General features: G+C 38.1%; 1 protein-coding gene across 3 annotated transcripts in view; it reads right to left on the reverse strand.

Annotated features, from left to right (window-relative positions):
• The window catches only part of inaD (inactivation no afterpotential D), a 2,962,486-nt gene that overhangs the window by 1,216,961 nt on the left and 1,717,847 nt on the right, over positions 1–27,678 (reverse strand). For all 3 annotated transcript variants that reach the window (XM_043429353.1, XM_043429354.1, XM_043429355.1), the window contains one exon: positions 24,849–24,918. In XM_043429353.1, coding sequence (XP_043285288.1) covers positions 24,849–24,918 — 70 coding nt within the window. The remainder of the gene's footprint in view (positions 1–24,848; positions 24,919–27,678) is intronic.

Raw genomic sequence — 27,678 nt, forward strand, 5'->3', positions numbered from 1 at the left:
AGTATTGCCCGTAGTATCTAAATTTACTGTTTCTACCATGGTTGAAACTAGGGGATCAAGAGTGGATTCCGCGGTTGAAAAATCTCTATATTCGGATGAGGATAATGCGTCCGCAAAAACGTCGTCTGAACTGACGGTTCGATCTAGTGCATCTGAACCACTTTTTCTCCTAATTCGTGTTGGAATCGATAGTGAGCTTGTACGATTTTTTGAACTAACGTATTTTAGGTTTCTATTAAAGAAGGAATCAAGGGATCGTTTCTGGCTTTGGCGGATAAAAATAATTTGTTCCGTCACTTACAGTACGATGATCCGTCGATGCATGCTGCTCGTTGCTGGGTTGGTTTTCCGTCGGTTGCTTATCTCTGATTCGTCCTTGAAAGTTGGAAATCTGCGATGCCGCTTTTTGGTCTGCCCTTCAAGATGTTGTTCTGCTTCGCCTCTCTTCTCCCTTTGGGCCTTGTAGACGCGTTTTGGTTCTTGAGATGTGGCAATCCCACCGCTGCCACCAATGTTGTGCCCGCGAAAACCGTCTTGGAGGGACGAGTGATCGTGGACGAGGTATCAAGAGACTCGGTAGAGTCTCGGGACAAGTACATTGACAGCCCTGTCGTCTGCTGGCCCGAGGCTCTCGCCGAGACTATACTTTCTCTGAATAAAACGATTCGCGGTGGTGGGGGTAAAATTGGCATGTGATTTTCTTTAATAGCGAAGCTCATGAGTTATGTACGGCTTTGAAAATTGAACTTTAAGCTAATTAAGAAGTTCTCTGTCGAACGAGCCCAAAATCAGCATTCTCGGTGGCGTATTTGCTGAGAAAAAACTTTGCACGGGCTCAAGATTATGCAAAAAGTACCAACACATTTACGCAGCTGATGTATCCGTATATGGGTTCAGACCGATACATACAAGGGCTTCTTGATGCCCATCATAACCAATCACCGGTGAGAATCTATCCGTCTCGACCAATCGCCGATGAGAAAGTTTCTGATAGTCCTCAATGTTTTCTTGTATACCGTCTGTTATCGTCTGTTATGTTATTATAAAGTGATTGCGATCGTAGCCCCGTGGATCAACGGTGCAAGATTTGCAAATTTCGTTTAAATAAATAAAACATTATTGGAAATAGCAGTGGATATAATCAATTTTATTTTTTTCATAAAAGAAATTTCAATAAGTTTCGAGCCCAATTCACGACAATAATATCTATAATAAATAAAACCTCAAAAGTGGATTAATTGATCTCATACAGTGTACTGAGAGTGAGTAAAATATTGAGAAGTGAAAACGTGAATAATGTGTTAAACTCGCAATAATTTGATCGGACAGGACGTAAGGGAGGTTTTGAAAAACTTAGTAAATAAGCAACACAAAAAGTCTGCCAAGGAAAATGATTACAACTTTTATTAATACACTCACAAAATTACGAAGAATGACGTTATTCGCGTGCGTTCGTTAGTTCGCGTAAGGCGTGATCGTACCCGAATCGCTCGACGTTTCGAACGGGACTCTTTTCCTATCTCTCAACCGTGCGCCTCGTTCTCACGATCTCCCCCTCTCTCTCTACACGTCGCTCATCGGGCGAACACTTGGAAACCGACGCTTCGGGAACGCAGACGATTAACACTCGACCGTCCTGACTAAACGCTCGTCCTCGAGCGATTTCTCGATCATTGTGTACGGTCGTAATCACGATAACGTATCGGTGACTGCCTCTTTCGTTGACTGCGACGGGGTACGGCGGTGGCTTGGTGACTCAGGTGACGCTGTTCGTATTCGTCTCTTTTCTGTCCCTTTTCGTCGTCGTTAATCTTTGTCGACGCTTCGACTTCTTCGGGGAGTTCGTCGGGGGTTCTTACTCCGGTTCTGACTGCTGGTTCGTCGCTTTCCTCCTCGCTTTCGCGAAACTCGTCGTCTGATTCGGCTTCCGCACTGGGTCGCCAAATTTTTAACTGACTCGCGTGAGCCGTAGTACTGTAGCGTTTACTGCCTCGAGCCGTGCGCAGCTCGATTACGCGATACGTATCGGAGGGGAGGACTTCTGTAATCGCTAAGGCTCCTCGGAAACGAGCCTGGAATTTGTTGCTCTCACCGGTTTTGCCGGAGGTTGTAGTCATTGCCACGAGGTCTCCAACGTGGAATTTGGCGTGAATCGCTCGGTTGCGATCGTACCGTGATTTGTATTTTTCCTGCTGATCGGCAATCCTCTCGCGGGCTCGCTCTTGTAAGATCGTTGGGGGAATGTAGTTTGCGGGTCCCTCGTCTAGCAGGGCTCGAATTGGTCCTTCGTCGTATTTAGGGTAGTAACCGTAAAGCAACTCGAATGGGCTTTTACCGGTCGTCTGATTTTCGCAGAGGTTGAGGTTTCGTTGTACATATTTCAAGCGCGTGTCCCAATCACGACCATTACTTTCGCGTAGTGAGGCTTGCATCGCGGGTAAAAGCGTTCCGTTTAATCTCTCGACCATTCCGTTGGCTTGCGCGTGTCGGGGTGAGTTGAGTACGTGACGGATTCCGTGTTGTTGACAAATCTCGACGAACTGTTTTGATGTAAAGCATGTCCCTCTGTCCGTAATGACGCGAATTGGTGGTCCGAAGTTTAGGATGAACTCGTTGAGCGTGCGTATAACCCCAGATGTTTTCGTGTTTTTCGTAGCTCGGAGCATCGCAAAGCGTGTTAAATTATCGATAAGCACGAGTACGTACTTATTACCTCGGGCACTGGTGATCAAAGGTCCGACGTGATCCATGTGGATGACGGAGAATGGTCGTTCTCCGGGCGGTATAGGGTGTAATTCGCCGGCTTGTCGGCCCACTTTCGGCTTGTTTAGTAGACAATGGAGACAGGCTCCGATATGCTGTTTCACATATCTCTTCATAGCTGGAAAATAATAGGTGTGTCGAATGGCGGCCATCGTTCTTTCGAGTCCGGGATGACTCCTCGCGTCGTGGAACCTCACCACTACACTTTTTCGCATCGCATTCGGAATTACGAATAGCCGATTTTCTCCCTCTTTCTTATAAAGTATTCCGTTCTGAAGTTCATATTCGCACACTTCGCTATTTTCGCTTTTCGTTCGCTCGCCTTTTGGCTTACTTAAAATATCTCGTTTCCGCTTGATTATGGCATCCGCGTTTTGATACAAAATCACTTCGTCTTCGATACTCGCTACCACTAGGATTGCTTCTGCACTCGCCTCGGGATCATAATTAATTGGCGCCGGTTCGACCGGAGCACGACTAAGTGCGTCAACGTGAGCTAGCTGTCTTCCGGGTCGGTGTATAATTTCGGCATCAAAATCTTCGAGTAATGTGCGCCAACGGGCGGCTTGCGCGTTATTTGTCGTTTTTAAGTATGTCAACGCTTGACAGTCGCTAACAATGGTGAATCGAATATTAATTAACAACGGTCTGAGTCGTTCGATGGCCCAAATTATCGCTAATAATTCTAATTTACTGGAATGATAATTCCTCTCGTGTACGTCGGTTCTTCGGCTAACCGCGTAAACTAAATGGAGTCGCTTGTCGCCCCCTAGTTGCAATAACATTCCGGCCAGTCCCACCGAACTCGCGTCGGTATGAAGTTCTGTTTCGTGCGCCGGATTGTACGTTTTTAGAATTGGGCCACAGGTTAGAGCGTTCCGTACATCCTCGAAGGCCTTTTGTTCGCTATCATTCCACTCGAACGTTTGTTCTTTCTTGAGTAACGCGTGTAACGGACCTGCTCGCTCGGCAAATTTCGGTACGAATTTTCGGAAGAAACTTGCTAGGCCTAGGAAACGGCGGACTTCGTGGACGTTTTTCGGGAAGGGGAATTCTGATATCGCGCGCAATTTGTCCTTTCCGGGTTCTATCCCCTGGTCGGAAATTTCGTGCCCTAGATACGTAACTTTCTTTTGTAAAAATTGGCATTTCTGCAATTTTATCGTTAGACCGGCCCTTTGCAGAGCTTCGAGCGTTAGTATTAGTCGCGATTTTAAATCTTTCCAATCATTACCGGGAATTAAAATATCGTCCAGATAGAATAATACTACCTGATTACGTAATGGTCCTAATGCGCGCCACATTGCTTTCATAAAATAAAATGGTGCATTCATTAAACCGAACATTACGCGTGTGAACTCTCCCGTTTCGTCGGGAGTAATGAACGCGGTTTTTGGGCTCGCGTCTTCGGATAATGGAACTTGTAAATACCCGTGGGCCAAGTCAAGCGTGATGAACAATTTCGCGTCGTTAATTAGTGCGAGATGTTCGTCGATATTGGGCAATGGAAAATGCGTTCTTTCCGTTTGCTGATTCAATTTTCGGAAGTCGACAACGAGTCGAGATTCTCCGTTTTTCTTTTTGATCAGGAAGGCGGGACTCGCGTAGTTCGAATTAGTTTCGCGTATTGCCCCTATTCGTTTGTACTCGCCAATTATTTTTCGCATTTCGACTCGTTCTGCTTCGCTCGCACGGTACGGTTTTCCTGAAATCGGTTTACTGTTCGGCTTTTCGTGAATATCCATGGTGACGTGATCAGTACATCCTAATTCGTCGACTGACAGCGCGATTGTATCTCGATAGTCATTCAACACTTTCAACAAGTCTCTAATCACCTGTTCTGAATTTTCGCTTCCCACTGTGATGTCGTCGCGGTGAATTTCGCGATGCTGTGCGCGTACGTTTAATATTGGCATTGGTACAATTTCCCCTTTAGCGAAAACTTGATCTTCTTCAATTTTTCGTGATGAATCGGCGTAGTTGATGATTGGAAGTTCGTAGCGTTGGTAGTTGTCTGTCATGTGTATGAACTGGATGGTGCGTGCAGATGTTTCAGCGCCCTCAGCTGATCGAAGCACCGTCGAAGTAGATGCTCGGGTCTCCAGGTCGTCGAACGGATTAGTTTCGTTTCGACTGAAGAACAGTTCTCCGTCGACTTGATGATGTTCGATTCCGGGTGCGGCTGTGAATGATCGTCCGATTAGCATGTCGAACGGTTGCGCGTTATCGGCAACGACTCGCACGCTCACGTTTTCCACGGTCACACCATCAATCGTCACACTAACGCAAGTGGTACCGGGCGAAATCACTTGGAAATTTTCTGGACCAAAACTTTTCAAGGCTTCGGGTTCTGCTTTAAATGGGAGATTATGACTCAGTACTTGTGTCGCTCTGATCGTACAGAAAGCGCTTCCCGTGTCTATCAACCCCTTGAAAACTGCTCCTCCGACGTTAACGTCTTTGAGATAAATCTGAAGGGCACCGATGAGCGTGGACGATACTTGGTTAACCGTGGTTATTGTTGATGTTCCTGTTTTCGTTGGACAGTGTTTCTGGGTGTGACCTTTTTCTTTGCAAAGTAAGCATTTCAGCTCGCGGCGTTCTTCTGTGCAGTCTCTGGAGTAGTGCCCGGTTTTATTGCAGTTGAAACACTTGATTTCGTGAAGTTCGGGTTTGATCGTCCCTCTCGTTTCGTTGTTCGTGTCAGACGAAACGTTCCTTCCTTCCACTCCCGACGATTTCTTGGTTTCGGAAGGTTTCGACTTCTCAACCGGTGGTCGTTGGGTGCGAATTCGATCCAAACGTTGGTCTTCAACTCGGGTGTAGGCCAGAATGTCGCGATATAGCGCATCCACGTCTGCGTGTGATCGAGCTGCCATGGCAATACATAGATCTTTCGACCAGAATCCCACCAAGACTTGTTCTTTGGTCTCTTCTTCGTCGAGTCCTAGGTTTCTGCACAGTTTGACCTTGGCGTGGAAATACGTGGCCACTGGTTCGTCTCTTCGTTGGACTCTCTCGACCATGTTTCTCCAGCGAACTGCGTGACTCTCTGTCGTCACGAACGTCCGTTGAAACGCAATGCGAAATTGGGTCCATGTAACGAGTTCTTGAGCGTGAACTCGGTACCAATCCTTGGCCCCTCCTTTTAATTGCATTCGAGCAATTTCGAGTACGAAGGTGTCGGGCCAATGGTGTAAACGTTGCATTCCGGTGAGACACTCCAACCATTCTTTAGCCGTTGATCCACTCGCTTCTCCATTGAACTCCTCGATCTGCTTCGTCAAGTCGGGCATGATATTGTAATTTAAGTTTGATTGGTTCGTCAGCGTTTGCGGTACAGGCGATGTCAAGCGTTCGACCATTCTCTCGAGCATCGCGTCCCGGCGTCTACCGTCTTCGATCAACATTTGTAATAAATCGGGATTACTCGCTGGTCGTGACTCGTATGATGGTATTTGTCGTTGTTGTGGAAAATATCCGTAGCCGGGTAATGGTTGCTGTGTCGCGGGGCTTTGGATCGGTTGAAAGCCCCCTTGCAGCGTCGGTATTTGAGGTGGGGGGACAGCGTACGGATTCGGCGTTCCGGGGTGTCGTATTGGTTGAAAACCTCCCACTCCGCCTGCGGAATCTTGACCCGCAAACGCTGCCGTGCGAATTTGCCCACCGGAGTTCGAACATGAATTCGAACGTTGAATATTACTCTGTTTGTCCGGGGACTTTTCTAATCCGTTGCTTTCGTTGGCGTACGGATTTTTCCCTTCGTTCGCGGAGGCTTGCTGTCCAGCTAGTGGAGATCGAAGCATTGTTACGGTTCGAAGGATCGTAATCACCGTAAGTTAATCCTCGCGCACAACACTGCCTTCCCCCTTGTTTTGATTTTAATCCGTAATCTCCTTCGCAAGTAACTGCGCGGACCGTTTCTACGACTTCTTATCACTGATTTATTCACTATTCCCACAATGTTCACTAAAATTTCGATCGTAATAACGTGGAATGAAAGATTTTCACAAACTCGAGAACCGAAAGAAAAGAAATCCGTGTCATTCGGCACTTCTGTGAGTTTTCAGGGAAATATCCCACATCTGATTGTTAAACTCGCAATAATTTGATCGGACAGGACGTAAGGGAGGTTTTGAAAAACTTAGTAAATAAGCAACACAAAAAGTCTGCAAAGGAAAATGATTACAACTTTTATTAATACACTCACAAAATTACGAAGAATGACGTTATTCGCGTGCGTTCGTTAGTTCGCGTAAGGCGTGATCGTACCCGAATCGCTCGACGTTTCGAACGGGACTCTTTTCCTATCTCTCAACCGTGCGCCTCGTTCTCACGATCTCCCCCTCTCTCTCTACACGTCGCTCATCGGGCGAACACTTGGAAACCGACGCTTCGGGAACGCAGACGATTAACAAATGTGTGTCGTGAAAATTAAGAATTATCTGTTCTACTTCGATATCGTAATATATACATAGATAGCAAATTTGCGAGATTTCGCGTCATGTTGACGTTTGAGGTTATGACCGCCGGAGTGCTGTAGCGTGCAGAGTGTAGAAAAATAAAAGTGTTTATTGAAAAGTGGAAGGAATCGATATTATTAATGACGTGACTAATTAGTGTTGAATAATAATAATAATAACAATGAGAAAAAAAACGTTCGTTCATTATAACCTCTAAAGCGTTCTTTCCAAACAGAAATTCTATGTTGTGTAATTACATTAAAGAAAGAGGTGGATGGTTGTGTGTAAACGAATTCAAATAAATTTTAAAAAACTTTGGTCAAGTAATTCAATGTATTGTTGTCATAATTTCTTTCATTTAGTTTGGCTGTGTTCACCGGTCCCTTTTTTCCACCTCCTTAGCTTACAGTGTATTGTCATACCAATTTCTATTTGTTCTCCAGACAATACGAGAGATATTCATATTTCTATTTTTTTTATATTAATTTCAACAAGATAATTTGAAATATTTATAATAAAAAGCCTTCATAATTGCTTGTTCATACACCCAAGTTTTGAAAAATCTTTGAGCCATGTAATAATGTATAGATATATTCACTTGAGTTGTTACATGATAAATTTGGAAATTTATTTCAATAAGTCATTGGGTGCTTAATTTTCATGTTATCAAAATTTGTATCTTCGAAATGCAATGAACACCTCTAAAGTTCGACAAAGTGATGAAGCGACATGTATATTGAATATTTCCAGACCATGTTTGCGATTGGCATTGTGAGTTGAAAAATTCATGTCTGTAAGTCTACACCTGATCATTTTTGGATGTGATCAAATATTTTGTCTGCGGATAACCATGGAGACATACAAAATTACAGCATTTTGCTTGCTTCAACATGCATCGTATCTGTCACTTTTTTTTTGAATGTGTCATAATAAGTTTCAAAAATGTGGTTCATGTAATTTTGAAGTGTTTTTCCCTATAGCACCAAAGTCTGTATAACTGGTACGTAGCAAGTACCTATGAACTTTGATATTTCTGTGAAATAGCAGGTATGCCAATCTTTTAGCTTTTTGGTTCCGACTGGAATATATTAACGAAGATATTCATTACTAAAGTCTTCACCTACTTATTTCTGAATAGATCTGAAATTACTGTCTTCAGAAACTAATGCACAGATACATGAAACAATTTTGATTTCTGTTCTCTTTCAATTGCGCTGTCTTTTTTCTTTTTAACTATGGCTCTGCTCTTTCCGATCCTTGTTTTGACTCCATCGGTTTGCAGCGGATCGATGCATATTATTAATTGGTTGCCTAATATGTGTCCTATGATTTTCTACTATTTCTTCATGCTGATTGTGGTAACGTGATTCAAAAGGTTTCCAATTATGATCATCAATCGCACATTTTGTACAACAGATTCTCAAAACAGTTTCTGGTCTTGATATAAGTGTAGTTATTCTTTTTCCACCTGGTCTGTCGAGTAATAAATTTTGAAACTTGTTCCAAAAAGTCTTGGGATGCTTTTTTTGCTGATAATATGAAAATTTGAATCGTCGGAATGCGGTAGGCAAACACAAATATTGACAACAATACTTATGAAATGACGTGTATGTTGAGTATTCCTATTCTGCAAACTGCAAATGTGGAATATTGGTGAAAACATTCATTACGATAAGTGTACAGTTGCTCAGTTTTCGATGCGACTAAGTATAATACCTGCCAACATCATGGAAACCTACAGAATTTCTGAATGTTATGTGCGCTATGTGATTTTAATGTAACATCATGACTTCTAACAACTTTCCACTCTAATACTATAGATTTGGATCATTGAAATACAGCAAAAATCTGCAAACTATAAAATTTATATACTGTGCCATTCATTTTATTTTTTGACTCCCACCGTAACATAAATATGAAGTGAAAAATTCATTACAAAAGTCTTCAGTTGCTCATTTATGGATGGATTTGAAACTGCTGTCTTCCAAACTCATTGCGCAGATACATTGAATTGCAGCCGATACCTGCGAATTTGGAAATTTCTGTGGATAAGTATATGTGCTAAGTATCACCCCCTATCTTTGATTATGGTAATATGTAATGGAACTTTGTTCAGCAAGTTTTAAAGTGTTTCCTTTCAAATAGTGTTGAAGTTTGTATTACTGCAGTATGGAGCGAATACCTTCAAACTTTGATATTTTTGTGTCGCAGCATGTGTGCCAATCATTTAAATTTTTTACTCCAACCGTAACATGTAATTTCAAAAATTCATCACAAAAGTTTTCAGCTTTACTAATTATCTTAATTTTCCTTTTTCTAAATTCTATGCTAAATTTCTGAATTTCCTAACTTATTTCTAAATTATCCTGAAATGAAATTGTTTTCCTCCACAAGCAATGCAGGTACCTTAAACGTCTTTGAATTCCGTTGCTCTGTTGAATCAAGTACGCTCAGTTTTTTTTTACTTCTTTGAATTCTGACATAATAAATGTTTCCGGGTGCCTTTTTTCTGCAACTATCAAACTGTAGATAATTGGATCTCTGCGACCACTTGCAAACTTTGGAAATATATTTCATCGGGGGCATGTTTTGGATGACACGAAAATGTCTAGATTCAGAATGCCAAAACGACATTTAAAAATGGCCAATTCTGTTGTATTCGTTGTGTCTTGAATTTGATCTATCTTTTCTCTTTTCCTTTCTTTTCACTAACGTTATAAGCCGGAAATCATATCTCAGCCCGTAACACGCATTGCTACATGCTCTTGAGTTTCCAATGGACAAAACATATTAGAAGACAAGGAGAAAAATCACCAAAGTCCAAGAACAAACCTCTATCGAAATATTTCCAGTTCAAATTTGACGAAATTTAGGTCTTTTTTCGTGGAAACCAACGTTATAAGCCGAAAATCATATCACGACCTACAACCTGCTTTTCACCGTACTCTTTGGTTCCTAATTGACAAAACATATTAGAGTACAAGGAAAAAAATCGCCAAAGTCCAAGGAGAGACCTGTGACGAAATATTTTCAGTTCAATTTTTACGAAAAATAGGTCTTTTTTCGTGGAAACCTACGCTATGAGCCGAAAATCATATCCCGGCCTCCAACCCGCTTGCGGCCGTGCTCTTGGGTTCCTAATTGACAAAACATATTAGAGTACAAGGGAAAAAATCGCCGAAGTCCGAGGACAGACCTGTGACGAAATATGTCCAGTACAATTTTGACGAAAACTAGGTCTTTTTTCGTGAAAACCAACGTTATAAGACGAAAATCATAAATAATTCATAGAAATTTAAACTAATATCCTATAGTCAACTGAACATAAATAAGGAACTTTTGAGAAAAAAGACGTGATATCAAACCATAAACTTCCCCTAGGAAAAAAAAGGTTGGGACAAGTACATTGATGGTCCCTCGTTTGTTGATAATTCCATCCATGAAAAAAACTTTAAAACAAAATTTTTATAAAAAATGGGCAAAAAAATTATTTTATAAAAAAAATACAGAACAATTCGAAAAAAATTTCACAAATCTTGAAAAAGCATCATCTTTAAAAAAAACTTAACTTTATCTCTTTTTTAAAGTGTTAAAAGAATCAAATAACAAGTAAAAAATAAAAACCGAAAAATCGCGCTTGAAATCATTTTGGAAACCGATGCCTCATTCTTCTTATTTGATTCGAAGGGCTAAATCAACTAAAAAAAATTCCATCTAATTTACGTGCAGCATTAAAATTTATTATATCAATTCGAGGCCAAGTATTTTCTAATAAATTGAAAAAAGTTACCATTTGAGTTACGTGCAGCACTAAAATTTATGATATCAATCGAAGGACAAGTAATTTATGAGTAACTCCAAATTTCAACATCATGGAACTGTTTTAAGAAGCTTTTAAATCCAAAAAAATCACATGCAAGCTAGTCATTTCTTACTCTATGATGGCAGAGACAATCGATTTTTTTCAGACTTTCAGGAGCTACTGATATTATTCACAATATTCGACGTCGATTGGATCGATAGAAATTATGTTTAAATATGAGTTAAAAGTACTTGTCCGGCCCATCACTTTTCATTTAAATCAAATAAAAATCAATCATAAAAAAACGAAACTGTACGGGAGAATCCGGTTAAAAATTTATTGAAATGCGATTTAGGTTAGTTATGCCGAATGAAATTCGTTCGCTGGAAGAAGTGAGAAGTAAACACTGCCGTCATAGCAATACAAACTGGGGAGTTATTTTGGAAGCTTCAACATATTTTTTATTTATCGATGCACAATAACATCTTTTGTATATTACAGGACAATTTGTTTCCATTCTTATTAAATTAGTGCAATTAAGAGAAAATTACTTGAAAATAACTCTCTAAATTCCCTCTGCATGAATATTTGTGCTCCAACAGTTCTAAAAAAGCCCTGATTTTTATTTAAATATAATAAGTTTAATGGAAAGTGATGGGCCGGACAAGTACTTTTAACTCATATTTAAACATAATTTCTATCGATCCAATCGACGTCGAATATTGTGAATAATATCAGTAGCTCCTGAAAGTCTGAAAAAAATCGATTGTCTCTGCCATCATAGAGTAAGAAATGACTAGCTTGCATGTGATTTTTTTGGATTTAAAAGCTTCTTAAAACAGTTCCATGATGTTGAAATTTGGAGTTACTCATAAATTACTTGTCCTTCGATTGATATCATAAATTTTAGTGCTGCACGTAACTCAAATGGTAACTTTTTTCAATTTATTAGAAAATACTTGGCCTCGAATTGATATAATAAATTTTAATGCTGCACGTAAATTAGATGGAATTTTTTTTAGTTGATTTAGCCCTTCGAATCAAATAAGAAGAATGAGGCATCGGTTTCCAAAATGATTTCAAGCGCGATTTTTCGGTTTTTATTTTTTACTTGTTATTTGATTCTTTTAACACTTTAAAAAAGAGATAAAGTTAAGTTTTTTTTAAAGATGATGCTTTTTCAAGATTTGTGAAATTTTTTTCGAATTGTTCTGTATTTTTTTTATAAAATAATTTTTTTGCCCATTTTTTATAAAAATTTTGTTTTAAAGTTTTTTTCATGGATGGAATTATCAACAAACGAGGGACCATCAATGTACTTGTCCCAACCTTTTTTTTCCTAGGGGAAGTTTATGGTTTATTACAGTTGGAACCAAAAAGTGAAAAGATTGGCACACCTACCGCTTCGCAGGGATATCAAAGTTCATATAGGTATTCGCTGCATACCAGTAATACAAACTTTGGTGCTATGGGGCAAAAAACTTTAAAATTACCCGAACCACATTTTTGAAACTTATTTCGGCATATTCAATAAATAACGTGACAGATACGCTGCATGTTGACGTAAATCAAATAGTGTAAAAAGTGACAGATACGCTGCATGTTGAAGTAAATCAAATAGTGTAATTTAGTATGTCTCCATGGTTATACACTAGGGTGATTCGTTTTGAGCGAACATTTTTTTTTCTTTACTCCCACAGCCTAATATCATTCTTTATGCTGAAAAAAAGACCCTGTCCAAAGGGGAGCTCTGAATTTTAATTCTAAGTACTTTTTTTTCAATTTTGAAGATTTCCTATTTAACATACACGTAAATTTTTATTTTTTTTTCTTTAATTTTCATAACTCTGCGGCATTTGATGGTATCATCACACCCACAAATAGGATTTCTTCAGAATTGAACGCTCTAAAAAAGTCCCCATTGCAGCGAAAGCGTAACTCACACTGGTGAGTAATTGCGCTTTGCTAAACCTGATTTTTTCCTGATATTATCATGAGATTAGCCATTATCTCGTTAAGAACGAGAGCTACAGAAAAAATGTGAATAATGAACTTTTAGGAAATTTAATTTCCTACAAAAAAGGTCTTATAAATGTAAGCCATACAATTGATAGTTTGAGAGATATTCAACATTTAGAAAAATAATTTGCTGAAAATCGATAAAATTGCTAGGTTTATGGCTTCACAAATTCGTCATGAGAAATTATACAATTTTCAATGATCACAATGATCAATTTTAACCTTTTTATATTAATTTGAAATTCAACTAGACAATGACTAATTGGTGATCTATTACTTGTTCAATCGGTAAAAATCCTGTTGCACGGTTTATTGCAAGTAGCTTGATATTTCAAAGAAAATATGAGTTACATGCTATTCTCATTTTATCAGAGGTGTAACGTTTATTTTTCTCGAAAAATCAAGAGTGTCCGAGTGAACCGTGTAACCATTTTGCAGCAATTTCTCTCGCACTTACGCAAGTGATAAATCACCTTAACACTTAGTGAACTGATAACGACACAAATTGACAAAATTTTCTTTTTTTATAGTAATTAAAATTGGGTTTCAGAAAATAAAATTATTTTGGATAGCAATGCTAGGTTATTTACTCTGTAACTCAACTGAATTTAAAATTGAAAACGAAGGTGTATTGAAATGATTAAATGATTCTTCATATAAAAAGCTTGGTAATAAATAAACAATTATTAAATGAAAAAATTCTTATTAATGTCATATTACGTTTTCCAATAATTATAAAAATATTATTTATGAAAAAATAAATAACTTTTTTTGAGTGTTTTGATGATTTAAAAGACATAAAACTAGCAATTTTATCGATTCTCAGCAAATTATTTTTCTAAATGTTGAATATCTCTCAAACTATCAATTGTATCGCTTACATTTATAAGACCTTTTTTGTAGGAAATTAAATTTCCTAAAAGTTCATTATTCACATTTTTTCTGTAGCTCTCGTTCTTAACGAGATAATGGCTAATCTCATGATAATATCAGGAAAAAATCAGGTTTAGCAAAGCGCAATTACTCACCAGTGTGAGTTACGCTTTCGCTGCAATGGGGACTTTTTTAGAGCGTTCAATTCTGAAGAAAACCTATTTGTGGGTGTGATGATACCATCAAATGCCGTAAAGTTATAAAAATTAAAGAAAAAAAAATAAAAATTTACGTGTATTTTAAATAGGAAATCTTCAAAATTGAAAAAAAAGTACTTAGAATTAAAATTCAGAGATCCCCTTTGGACAGGGTCTTTTTTTCAGCGTAAAGAATGATATTTGGCTGTGGGAGTAAAGAAAAAAAAATGTTCGCTCAAAACGAATCACCCTATTATACACAGACAAAATATTTGATCACATCCAGAAATGATCAGGCGTAGACTCACACACACGAATTTTTTAATCCATAATACCAATCGTAAACATGGTCTGGAAATACTCAATATACGTGTCGCTTCATCATGTTGTCAAACTTAAGATGTGTTCATTGCATTTGGAAGATACAAATTTTGATATCACGAAAAATAAGCAACCAATGACTTATTGAAATGAATTTCCAAATTCATCATGCAACAATTCAAGTGATTTATGTATTTACATGGTCCAAAGATTTTTTAAAACTCGTGTTTGTAAACAAGCAATCATGAAAACTTTTTGTTATGAATTTTCCAATTTATTGACATCAATATGAGGAAATAGAAATACGAATGTCACTCGAATTGTCTAGAGAATGAATAGAAATTGGTATGGATACACTGTAAGCTAAGGAGGTGGGAAAAAGGGCCCGGTGAACACAGCCAAACGAAATGAAAGAAAATATGACAACAATACATTGAATTAGACACTTTTACTTGACCGAAGTTTTTCAATATTTATTTGCATTCATTTACATACAATCACGCATATTTTTTCTATAATGTAATTACACAACATAAAATTTCTGTTTGGAAAGAACGTTTGAGAGGTTATAATGAGCGAAAGTTTATTTTTCTCACATAACTCCCGTTGAAAATTTTTGAAGAACCAGACCCAGGATTGCAACAAAATTATGTCATAAATAAACGTAAAATCAAAAAATTTGTACAAGGAGAAATTTCCCAATACTAATATATGTTCTATATAACAAACACTCGCGAACCGATTGCGATGAGCGTAAACGAACCCACATGGTTTTCACAAAGCATACATAACATTTTTTTTTTATAGTCTTATAAGAATTTTGAATCGAATTCATACAGCTCGCACTATTTCTCCGAAATTTTATCATTCAGATCGCTGTTGCTATTAATTTGCTCATGCCATCAAAAACTGACAGATCGATGTACTATATATCACGTCAAAGTCACTATGTGTCTGGTTTTCGTAATACTGTATGACACGACATACCACTATTTTTAATAAAATGAATACATATTTAACACTTTATTAGATGAAAAATATTTTTTTGTCACCCCGCACTTCGTAATGTCGAAAATCCGTTTGTTATAACATCAATAACTGACGGCTGACTGATGGCCTTGTATATATATTTATAAACTGTATTCCGCTGGAACGGTACAGCAAGTGTCCTGACCAATCACAGCTCATTATTTCTGTAGCCGGGATCCCGGGACCCGAGCTTCCATAGAAATGGGTTATAGCTGGCATCAAGAGGCCTTTGATGGTGTTCTGTACAGACACAGTAAATCCATAGATGTGTTAGTAACTTTTGCATAATCTTGAGCCCGTGCAAAGTTTTTTCTCAGCAATTACACCACCGATCGTATTGATTTTGGGCGCAATCGAAAGAGAATTTCTTAATTCGCTGAAAGGTCAATTTTCAAATTGCGACATAACTCCTGAGCTTCGCAATTCAAGAAAATGACATGTCAATTTTACCCCCCACCACCGAAATTTACTTTATTCAGAGATAATATAGTCTCGGCGAGAGCCTCGGGCCAGCAGACGACAGGGCTGTCAATGTACTTGTCCCGAGACTCTACCGAGTCTCTTGATAATACCAGGGGATCCTGAAAGTCTGAGAAGGATCGATTTTTTCTTCCAAGTCTGTGCTACTATAGAATAACAAATTACTATACACTCGATGTGATTTTTTTGGATTTAAACACTTCTTAGAAAAATTTCGTAATGTTAAAACTCGGAATTACTAATAAAACACTTGTTTTCTGTGTGATATCATAAATTTTAGTGCTGGACGTAACTGAAATGGTAACTTTTTTGATTCATTAGAATTTTCTCAAGTTCCTGATGGGTCCTGTGGAAATGAATATTCCGAATTACCATTGAATATTTGGCCTCGAATTGATATCCTAAATTTTAATACTGCACGTAACTTAGATGGATTTTTTTTGTAATTGATTTAGTTGTTAGAATAAGATAAGAAGAATGAGTTATCGGTTTCCAAAATGATTTCAAGCGTGATTTTTCGATTTTTTATTCTCGCGTTTCATTTGATTTTTTTGACACTTTAAAAAATGTCTTCCAACTTTGTATTTTTTAAAATATAATACTTCTTCATGATTTGTGATTTTTTTTCGAATTGTTGTATTGATATCATTTGCAGTTGGTTTCATAAGTTTTTTTTGAATTTTGTTTTTTTAAGGTTTATTGCCAATAAATGAGTTGAACTCCAGCTCAATACTTTAAAACAGGTTAACAATAGGTTTATTAGGTAGCGTTTTACAAAGTCAAGGTTTATTTGCCTTGAGACCAAATGATTGACATGTTACTGGAATTAGGGCTGACTCTCGCAGACTGTCTGATTCGGGCAGTGTCAAGTGTTTTTGTACATTCGTCGATTTTTCCTAAAATGGTATGAATTTACCCCTACTATTGGTTATTCGTTCTCGATCGTTCTCGAGCGATCGGTGGCATGATGCTCTGTCAGCATTCTTCGGGTGTGCACTTCTTGGGGTCGATAGACTCCAAGCGTGAGTTTTGAGACTCGCGAATTAGCAATTCTGCTGAATTAGCTTAGTTGCTGAATCTTTATATACTGCCAATTTTGGTGTTACCATGGGCACAACAAGCCGCAAAAATCTTCTCTCGGAGAAAAAAAATTTGGACAAGTACATTGATGATGTCCCATTTTCGAATTATATCTCGAAAAATGTAAACAAAAATTCTCAAATCTTGCAATTAAAATTATTTTAAACCGTGAAAAATATTACAGCCGTGCAGTATTAGTGAATGATATTATCCACTAATATACCGATTATGGGGGTATTTTCAACGTTAATGAGAGTTTTGAATTGAATTTCAAGCATTGGACACACAAAACAAACATCTAGGGTTTAAATTGTTGACTATAATTATTTGGCATAATACGGCGTCTGATTCATAATTTGAAAAAAATGAGAAAAAGATTATTTACGAAAATTTAATTTATTTCCGTATATAGGACAGAGTATTACTCAATAGATCGATCAATATTTGAATTTCGCATTCAACACTGTTGATTTTTGTTGTTGAGTTCATCAACAGCAAGTTACATGAGATAAAAGAGAATTTTTTGAATATTACTCCTTTCTCTTGCCTACTAATAGCCAATTTTTTTTTCAATTTTGCAAAACAAATAGGTGAGAAGGTACATGAATATATCGATGCGACGAGTACTTTTGTCTCGTATGTGAACATTTAAAAGCTAATGTAAGTGAAAAGTTAAAAGATTGCTTCAATCAAATTTTCAATTTTCTGATCATAGAGTATATAGTTTTCATTTCTTCTTGAACTCAGCGTGATTGTGCATGGTTAGCTCAGCTTGATGTAACCCGAAAAACAAGATTGCAGAACTTTTGAGTAAAAAGACGTGATATAAAATCTCAAAAATTCCCCTAGGGAAAAAAAGGTTGGGACAAGTACATTGATGGTCCCTTGTTTTCTGATTATATCATGAAAAATGTGAAAAAAAAATTCCATAAAAAAAATTATCAAACCAACTGTACAGAATTTCAAAAGAACAATAAAAAAAAAAAATTCACAAATCCTGAAAGAACATTACATTAACAAAAATACAAATCTGTAATTATTTTTTTGTGTCAAAAAAATCAAATGAAACGTAAGAAATAAAAAAAAAGAAAAATCAAAATAAAATATTTTAAAAAAATCAATTGAAAAAAATTTCCATCTAAGTTACGTCCAGCATTAAAACTTATGATATCAATTCGAGGCCAAGTATTTAATGATAATTCAGAATATTCATTCCTACGGGTACCATCAGGAACTTGAGAAAGTTCTTATTTGAGTTACGTGCAGCACTTAAATTTATGATATTAATCGGAGAACAAGTGTTTTATTAGTAATTCCGAGTTTTAACATTATGAAATTGCTCTAAGAAGCGTTTAGATCCAAAAAAAAAATCACATCAAAGGTATAGTAATTTGTTACACTATGTTGGCAGAGACTTGGAAGAAAATCGATTCTTCTCAGACTTTCAGGATTCCCTGGTATTATTCGCAAGATTCGACGTTGATTTTAGATCGGTACAAATTATGTTTAAATATGTGTAATTACTCGATAACTAAGCAGAAGAAAACTTTGAAAAAAATTGTGTCTTCGCACTTGATGTTGAAGAACAGTATCACCAAATTTGATCAATTTCTTATCATTTTGAAGAATGTAGCCACCCTGCTTAATTCATTTTTCACTTTATCAATAAAAAAGATAAATATTAGAAAAAAACAACAATGTAAAAAGGATATACGTGTTTCCAGAAAATACTTTATCTTCAAATTCCTTTGCTTTTGTTACGTCCTGAAGGGACGAACGTAATTGGGAAATTTACTTAGTTTTCGCTGCCACCAACCTACACAGAGTGTAGGATTTTTGAAATGTGAAATATTTAGTAGATATTTTGTTTGGTCTAAACGAAATTAAAATAATTGGATAATTATGGGAATAACCGAAATATTGCAATATTGAAGTGATTAAGTAATCGAAATAATTTAAGAGATAACGAAAGGGTGCCTATATGGTCCCGTACGGGCCCCGAAGCAGGAGATTGGGTCGCTCAAATAATTATTAACCGGGAAATCAGATTTATTGACATGGAAATAGAAGGTTTGACGAGAACAGAAATAGTTGTGAAAAGTATGCGAAAAGGAAAGATACAAAAGGTTTACATCACACGAACGGGAACAATTCTCGCATTCCGCTCCGCACTCAATAACCGCGCCTTCGTTTGACGCGCGGTTCACACACACGCACAGAATTAACTTGGTTTTATGAAGAATAACAAATTGAGAAATAAACTTAACAAAAAGGGTGCACGCAAAAGCCTGCAAGACTCGGCAAAAGAACGTCCGTGAGGCAAGGGGCAGTGTGTTGCTCACTTCGCGTTTGTTATCGAAGGTTAGGCTTACGTCTCTATGCAGTTTCACCGATCTTTCAGGATTTACTAAACCGCCGCGAGTTGCTAACCTACGGAGTTATCCCGAGGGACGACCGAGTGTCGGTTAAGAATCAAACGGAACTAATGTACAAAAATCCTCGCCACGGCGACGAGAGCTCGAAAGCGATCGTCGTGACGGGGTTTTCAGTATCTCAGCACTTTAGTCGTTCCCATGGATAGGTCCCTCGAACTCGCGATCAGGCGATGCTGATCGGGCGGATTCCGAGGGCTTCCGGCCAGCGGCGACGCGAGGCAACGCACATAAGTCGCACTCAAGGACGCTCCGTTGTCAAGTCGCGCAGTTGTCGGAGAAGGCCGTCGTCACGAACCGCGTATATTGAAATCACACGCGGGACGTGACACTTTAAGAAAAAATAGAAGTAAACTTTGAACAAAATGTTTTGAAAATAGAAGTAAACATTAAACAGAACGTTTTAAAAAAACATTGAAAAAAAAAACTTTAAACAACGTGTTCCAAAAATAACTTTAAACAAAATCTTTCAAAAAACATTTAAAAATCTCCCGACTGAAAAATAGTATAGCGTATTGAAAATAAAATGAAGTCGAGAAAAAAATATATGTTAGAAAAAAAAACATTGAATAAGATATAATGAAGATTTTGAAAAGTATGAAATAAAATGGTTTAAATAAACGAAATGTTTTAAAAATAACTTTAAACAAAATCTTTTAAAAAAACATTTAAAAAACTCCCGACTGAAAAATCGTACAGCGTATTGAAAATAAAATGAAGTGGAGAAAAAAATTAATGTTAGAAAAAAACAACATTGTAAAAAAACTCTGCGTTTCCAGAAAATGATTTATTCATTCAAACTCTTTTTCTCAAGAAAATCGAAGTAAACTTCGAAAAGATTGATATAAAATAGATTAAATATAATTAATAAGATAGATAAAAAATCATTTAATTGATAAGTACTACTCCTTCGAGATTCGATTCCTATGGTTAATATTGATTGATGGTAGGTAAATAATTTATATACAAAAATAAAAATTATATTATAATTTTGAAAGTTGAATGATTATACAAAGAATGAAGGTGATAATAAAAAAATGTATTAGACAAATATTAAATTCCATTATGTTTATAACATATTTTAGTTGTATGCGAGATTAAATTTTTTTTATTTCCAACTTTGAAAATTATAATAAAATTTTTATTTTTGTATATAAATGACTTACCTACCATTAATCAATATTAACCATAGGAATGGAATCTCGAAGGAGTAGTACTTAACAATTAAATGGTTTTTTTATCTATCTTATTAATTATATTTAATCTATTTTATTTCAGTCTTTTTAAAGTTTACTTCTATTTTCTTAAGAAAAAGAGTTTGAAGATAAATCATTTTCTGGAAACGCAGATTTTTTTTACAATGTTGTTTTTTTCTAACATTCATTTTTTTCCTTCTTCGGTTTGATTGCACCTTCCAGTCCCTTTTTTTTTCTTTCGGTTAGCAGGGGATCCATATCGAAATTCATTAATTAATTGGACATTCCCTTGCATTTGTTGTGACAAAATGATTCGAAAATTTTATGAACAAGGGTTTGGTTGTTCATTTATACATTTATACTGTGACGTGACATTTTTGCCCCGCCACTCGTACGAATCGTGTCGACCAGTGGACCCGGTTTACGGCCCATTTTTGACGCCCCTCGACTCGTCGGTCGATGTTCGGAACGAGACTCAGCGTCACGTAATTTTTAGGTTTTAGTTGAGGACTCGCGTATATTACCTTCCGTCGATATTTACTTTCGTTACCTATTTGCCTGCGAGTGCAGTGAGTAGAGAGAATATTAGTTTAATTATTTTGAGCTTTAATGACGTTCAATTTTGTTAGTCTGGTACAGTTTTGTGGAGATCTGGTGTTGCCGCCACCGCTATTTGGCCCCGCAACCATTATTTTAGCGATTCCAATTTGCTGTTCGAGCCGAGCTCGCTCATGAGAATCATTCCTCTCACACCGTCTACGAGCATCGAAAAACACTCTTGACCAGCGGGCGGTTGAAAGAGCACGCTGGCATAGGCCATACTTTGAACGCCGCCCGTGTCTTTCCCGCCGTAGCAGCCTAGAGTTGCACCGCCCGCTATACCGTGGATTCGGGTGTCACAGTCCGTGTGAACCGGCGCCTCGTCAGGTGGGGTCTGGGGGAGTTTTCCGGGGGCGAGGTGCTGTTTTGCCTGGTGGTTTATCTTGTGGGCCCACCATGGCTTCGAGTCGACCGGAGTCGTGAGGGAGGCCTCCCCTTGTCCTTCGGAGCTGCCCGCCGGATCCCCAAGAGGAAAGACACCCGGATCATGGCCATCTAGTCGAGAGGGGTGTTACGAGTGAGCGAGGGAGGTGAGAGCGGCAGAAGGGTAATTATTTGTAAGATCGTGTAAAAAGGCGTAATGGAGATTGCTCTCCTTACATGCTCCATGTTCAAACATCCCGCGAAAGCGCGAGCCAAGAGCCCGGGCTCTAGTTCGCACCTAGCGTGTGAGCGCTGCCGTACAGGGGCCTAGTGGTGGGGAGAGCGCCGAATCTCGAGGACCACTCGTACGCACTACGGACAATTAGTCGAGGTCTGAGCATCGTACTGGCGAGTCTGCGGCCGAACTGCCCCGATCTTCTCCTTTGTGCGACGAGTGCGTTCCTCGGTAAGTCCAGTTCTATTTCTCCATTGAATTCTTTAATCGAGTCGAGCCTTTTCCTTCTTTTGTTTCGGAATACAGTTCCGGTTTTTGCTTTAGTAGAGTTTATGTGACGATTTAGTGAAACACGTGGTAAGAATATCGAGCGAGATTGCGGCCGATACTTCCCGTGTTCCTAGTCTTTTACAGTTCAGTTTTGCGTGGCTCGGCTTGATTATTGAGCTCGCTATTAATTTGGTCTCTTTCATAATGTATTATTTGGTCAAATTATTACGAATGTCGAGTTAGAGTTTTCGTTAATTTTGCGTAGTAGGCGCTGGAATGTTCCACGCCGTAAAGTATGTCGCTCTCTCTCTCTCTCACCGCACGCGCTGAGGCTCTAGCGAGCACGTTCGCTCTCGCGATGTTTTCGTTCCGTCCTTCTCGCTCACATTGTCGCGTATCGTTTATACGGCATTCTCTTCTATCTTTTGTATCGCGTATTTTTCAGCCGTTCCTTTTACTTTAGTCTTTATTTGTCTTTCGCTATTTCGTGTGACGCTTACCTCATTTTCTGTTACCTGATTGCGCACTATAATCAGGTCTCATTCTTTAATTACTTGTGTTATTCGGTCAAATATTACTTCGATGTTATCTCCCTCCGTTCAATAATTTAATTTCTACTATCACTACGCTCGTATTGTTTTACCTATCGTTCGGAATCTCGATGTTACCTGGCGCCTAAGCGAAATTCGTTTATATTACCTTTGTTTACCTTTCGCCGCGTAACTCCGAGTCTCTCACGAGTGAGACTTCGGTTAGGGAATTACCTAGTGTCGATTACCTGTTACCTTTTACCTAAGACACCGTTTGTTCTGGCGTTGGTTACCTAGTACCTTTTACCTAAGGCATCTGCTCGTCAGATCGCTGATTACCTTTTACCTGCAATGCCAGTTCATCGGTCGTCGATTACCTATGTTTAAAAAAAAAAAAAAAACCCAATGTAACTTCATGAAAATAAATCTTTTTATTCATTGAGTGAACTTGGCGAAAGCGCTCGCGCTCGAGTGTTTTCTTTTTTCCTTCTCTGGTGGTCCGTTGTCATGAACTCGAAACAACTCGGAAAAAAAACAGTCTGTCAACACATCGAGTTGATTGAGGTTGCATGTGCGTATTGAGAGAAAACAGAACAAAAATCAAATACGAAATCAGGATATAAGGTAATGGCTTTCATATCATTATTCTTATTCTTGATGATTGCAATTCATTACATGGTTTAACTTTGTTTTGGCTGGTTATGGCCGCGGATTGATTAATTCATGGTTTAACTCTTTTTTTTGGCTGGTTATGGCCGCGGATTGATTAATTCATTACATGGTTTAACTCTCTTTTTGGCTGGTTATGGCCGCGGATTGATTAATTCATTACATGGTTTAACTCTTTTTGGCTGGTTATGGCCGCGGATTGATTAACTCATTACGTGGTTCAACAATTTTGGCTGGTGATGGCCGCGGATTGCTTAATGGTCTCATGATGCTCTTTTCGTATGACTTGATATCCCAATTTTAGCTGGTGATAACTGTGGATTCAATACACCAAATGATGACTATATAATTGTTTTTTGGTTGCTGCGGATTGAATTGTTTTTTTCAGTTGTTTTATTATAGTGTAATCAATAATTTTTTTGTGATTCATTTATATCAGGTGAAAAGACAGTTATATCCTGCTCTGGAATTGATTCGAAAATTATAACTCAACGTCACAAGAAAAATTGAGATGTCCTGTTGACGAACCACCAAAAGAGGAATGAAAAGATTGTGGTATACACAAAACAACCTACGACACCCGCGACCTCGCGACACAGCTACTTATTACCGTGATTACCTGACGAATTCGGGCAAGTCGCGCCCGGAATACCGTGGCACCGTTCGATCCGTATCGGCCCTGCGAATTAGCGACTAATAAATTTAATTTCCTTTCATACTTTCTTCTTGTATAGAATCACCTATCGCGCTCGTTTATCTTTTTCTGTAATTCTGTTTAATTGACGAACTTTTGAATAAATTGTGAAACTTTCTCTAAATCTTCTGTTTTGTGTCGGCTACATTTTTTTGGTTTGCATGGCGAATTGCTATTTTTCCCCAAGGATCCCCCCCCCCCCCCCCCCCCCCCCTCTACCTTTTGTATCTCAGATGAGCTGAGTAGTCGGACCGTCCTCGGTCATTCGTTTCCCTCGTGCACTCTAATCGATAATTTTGTGCTGTGATAACATCCCGAGAATGAACAAAATCAAGTCGATTAATTCGACGGTACTTTGTACCTGGCGCCCAGTTCATTCTCGAAGCCGGAGAGTCGCACGGGAAGAAGCGGATGAGCCGAGAAGGGACTCGATCGTACCTTCACGGGAAAATCGTTGTTACAATACATATAAGTAAATCTTTGTTCGTAATTATTAACTTTCCGCTTGGGTTGTCGCATGATGAATATGAAAATATTCATCATGCGACAACCATGATGAATATTGCCAATGAATGCGATCTCGGCCGTATTCGAGTGAGACCACGTCATAATGTGTTCGCTCACTTTGCTGTCAGACATCATTCATTTGTTTTCAAACGTTCGCGCCTAACACGTGTATGAAAATCACTCGCACAAGTGAGGATGGGCACGAATGTATCGTGCCGATTCGAGAATAGCTTCCCAGAAATATTTCTCTGTGTGCGTTCGTTTTTTTTAATTTTTATTTTGTTATGATGCGATGTGAGAAGTTCTGATGATGGTTTATCCTTACCTCTTCATCATGTGTGGATGGAAACAGGCTGAGTGGTTTGACAGCAAGTTCATTTATGTTTGATGGTTTCCTGCAAGAACAAAAGAACATACCATAAGACCAATTCAAGATAATTCTGACATTTAGTATTTCCAATATTTACTATGACAATGTAGCGTAACGCTTTCCGAACGACTAGACTTGACTCGAACCCGAACCTAGCCTCGAAATACATCGCGGTGCTGCGCAATGTTTTGATCGAGCCATGGAGCGTGTACAACGACCGACAGACCGCGTCACTGTTGACCGGTGGCGGCCGTACTGATGGGTAATACAAAGGCCCGAAACAAGCGGTGGCGCGTGACATTACCGGCGCCACGTATTAAAATCTCGAATTAAAACATTTTTATACTTTCTAAATTAAAAATCAACGCTATCTCGGAAAATATTGGAATTAGGCTTAAATGAAGCGGAAAATTATAAAGAATCGAGGATAAATAATTCCGATTTAAAATTTTGGAAATAAATTCGTAAAAACAATAAAATAAAAATGCGCTTTACAGCACGTGCATAGATCGAATGTTCTTGAACAAGCCACGACGCAAACAACATTTTTTCGACCAAATTAAATCTTTTTTAATTGAATTTTGTTATAAGATAAAACTTTATAAAAAAATGTTTAATAATTAATTAAGGCGAATTTCGATTTTTTCGTAGTAAAATAATTCTGAAAATCATAAAAACGTATTTTTGCGCATCTCGCGGTCCAGATTACAAAATTGCGGTGAACCAATCACAATGCGGAAACGCCAGTGTTGAGCCAATAAAATATCATAAAATCATTGAACATGCGCAGAAGAGGGTACGAGATGAAAATTCGGCGCTCGACTTTTCAACCGCCGAAAGTCATGATCGAGAGGGCTATAAAGGTCGGTGCGCAACTGCTTCGAGAGGCAGTCCTTTCTCAAATTTCTGACTCGGAACAATAAGGCTGACCTCAAACAATACACCCTGATCCTAGCAAACATAACTTTTTTAAAATTATCCTGGATTCCTGGGATATTGGTAAGACTCATGGACGTATCGACCACGTACCCCAGGGTCCATTCCTAACCTAAAATTTCCGATTCATTGTTACACGGGGTCTCAGAGCGATTCAGTGAGCTTTCAATCCCATAGCCTGGAATTTGTATCCTCTAACCTAACCTCATTTTTTTTATTCTTTCTCTGCTTTGCTAGAATTAGGGGTGATTTCTTTTTGTAAATTTTGTAAATTTTTCTTGTTTATAATTTTCAAATAGAAATTCTAAATTAAATGAGTCCGTAGAAGAATGTTTGTTTTGTTTTTCTTTTTGATAAAGAGCGAAAAACGCGTAATTGAAAATCGAGTAATTGACAACAGCAAGCGAAACATAATTTCGGAAATCGGAGAATGCAAATATTTCTCGATAATAAGACTAAAACGAATTGTCATGTAAAAATGGGTAAAAATTGAATAAATCCGAAATGTGAAATTTTTGAAAATGCAAAATAACGCGTTCTCACGTTTCATTCATACTTGCTCCTTTTCATTAGGGTAGCTCTAACCGACGAGTAGTGGCGTTAAGGCTAGGTCGCAAGAGCGTTACGTTACAACAAATATTTCATCCATTCTATTCCAAAAAATTATCCAATTTTATTCAACCTCGTCGGTTTAATTTGATTTGACTGCAATTACAACAGGAGTCAAAGAGTGGACAGTGAGTAGTCAGATAAATTATTTATTTTCAGTAACCATCTGTTCGAGAAAAAAATCTCATCGATAGGTTTACTTGGGAAATGTTTAAGATTGAGTCTACCGTCTGAGAGTTATCTCATAAAATTTACGAAGCTCAGGCGCCATTTGAAAGTTTAAAAATAGATTAAAAAATTATCTTTTGATTGAGTCTAAATTCAGCATTATTGGTCTCGTAATCGCTGGAAAAAAAACTTTTCACGAGCTCAAGATTATGCAAAACTTAGTAAGATATTCATGGACTTGTTATGCCTGTATTGGAAGGTTTCGTTATTTTGGAGGTGGTCCATTTCCCACATAACGGAATTTAGAATTTTTTAAATCTTCTATCTCTTAGGCGAGGTGTCAGTGAGCAGATTCGTGAGAGGACCAGCGGATTTTTCCAGGAGCAGGTAAAGAGCATCTACTGTTCAAAATCGATCTATCGGGATGTAGAGGCGAAGTGCAATACCTTGGGAGTGGTGCGTCATCATGTTATACTTATCAAGAGACTCGGTAGAGTCTCGGGACAAGTATATTGACAGCCCTGTCGTCTACTGACCTGAGGCTCTCGCTGAGACTATCTTTTCTCTGAATAAAACGATTCGCGGTGGTGGGGGTAAAACTGGCATGTCATTTTCTAGAATTGCGGAGCTCAGGAGACGTTTTGTAAAGCAAAAATTGGTTTGGAGACTAATTTTCAAAATCCCTTTTGGATGAGCTCGAAACCAACATGATCAATAGCGCAATTGCTGAGAAAAAACTTTGCACAGGCTCAAAATTATCTAAAAGTTACTAACACATTTAGAAATTTGACGTGTCTGTATGTATAATATCATCAAAGGCCTCATGTCCCTGGGACTAACTTCGCGGCGGTGTCGTGGACTGACGTCACATGCCAGCACCTCCACTTCGTCGCTATATAATAACCGAGATATAATGAAAAAGGGTTATGTTGTTTTGACAATGCGAAGTTCGGGATGTGTGTATCGTGTACTGGAAAAATTCGTAGTAATCGATCGGTTAATTGTGTCATCCTTCCCTATCATGAATTGTTTTTCCTATCGTGAACATAGATTCATTTAAATGAATAATTGG

This window comes from Venturia canescens, chromosome 9, assembly GCF_019457755.1.
Source record: "Venturia canescens isolate UGA chromosome 9, ASM1945775v1, whole genome shotgun sequence".
NCBI classification, from domain to species: Eukaryota; Metazoa; Arthropoda; class Insecta; order Hymenoptera; family Ichneumonidae; genus Venturia; species Venturia canescens.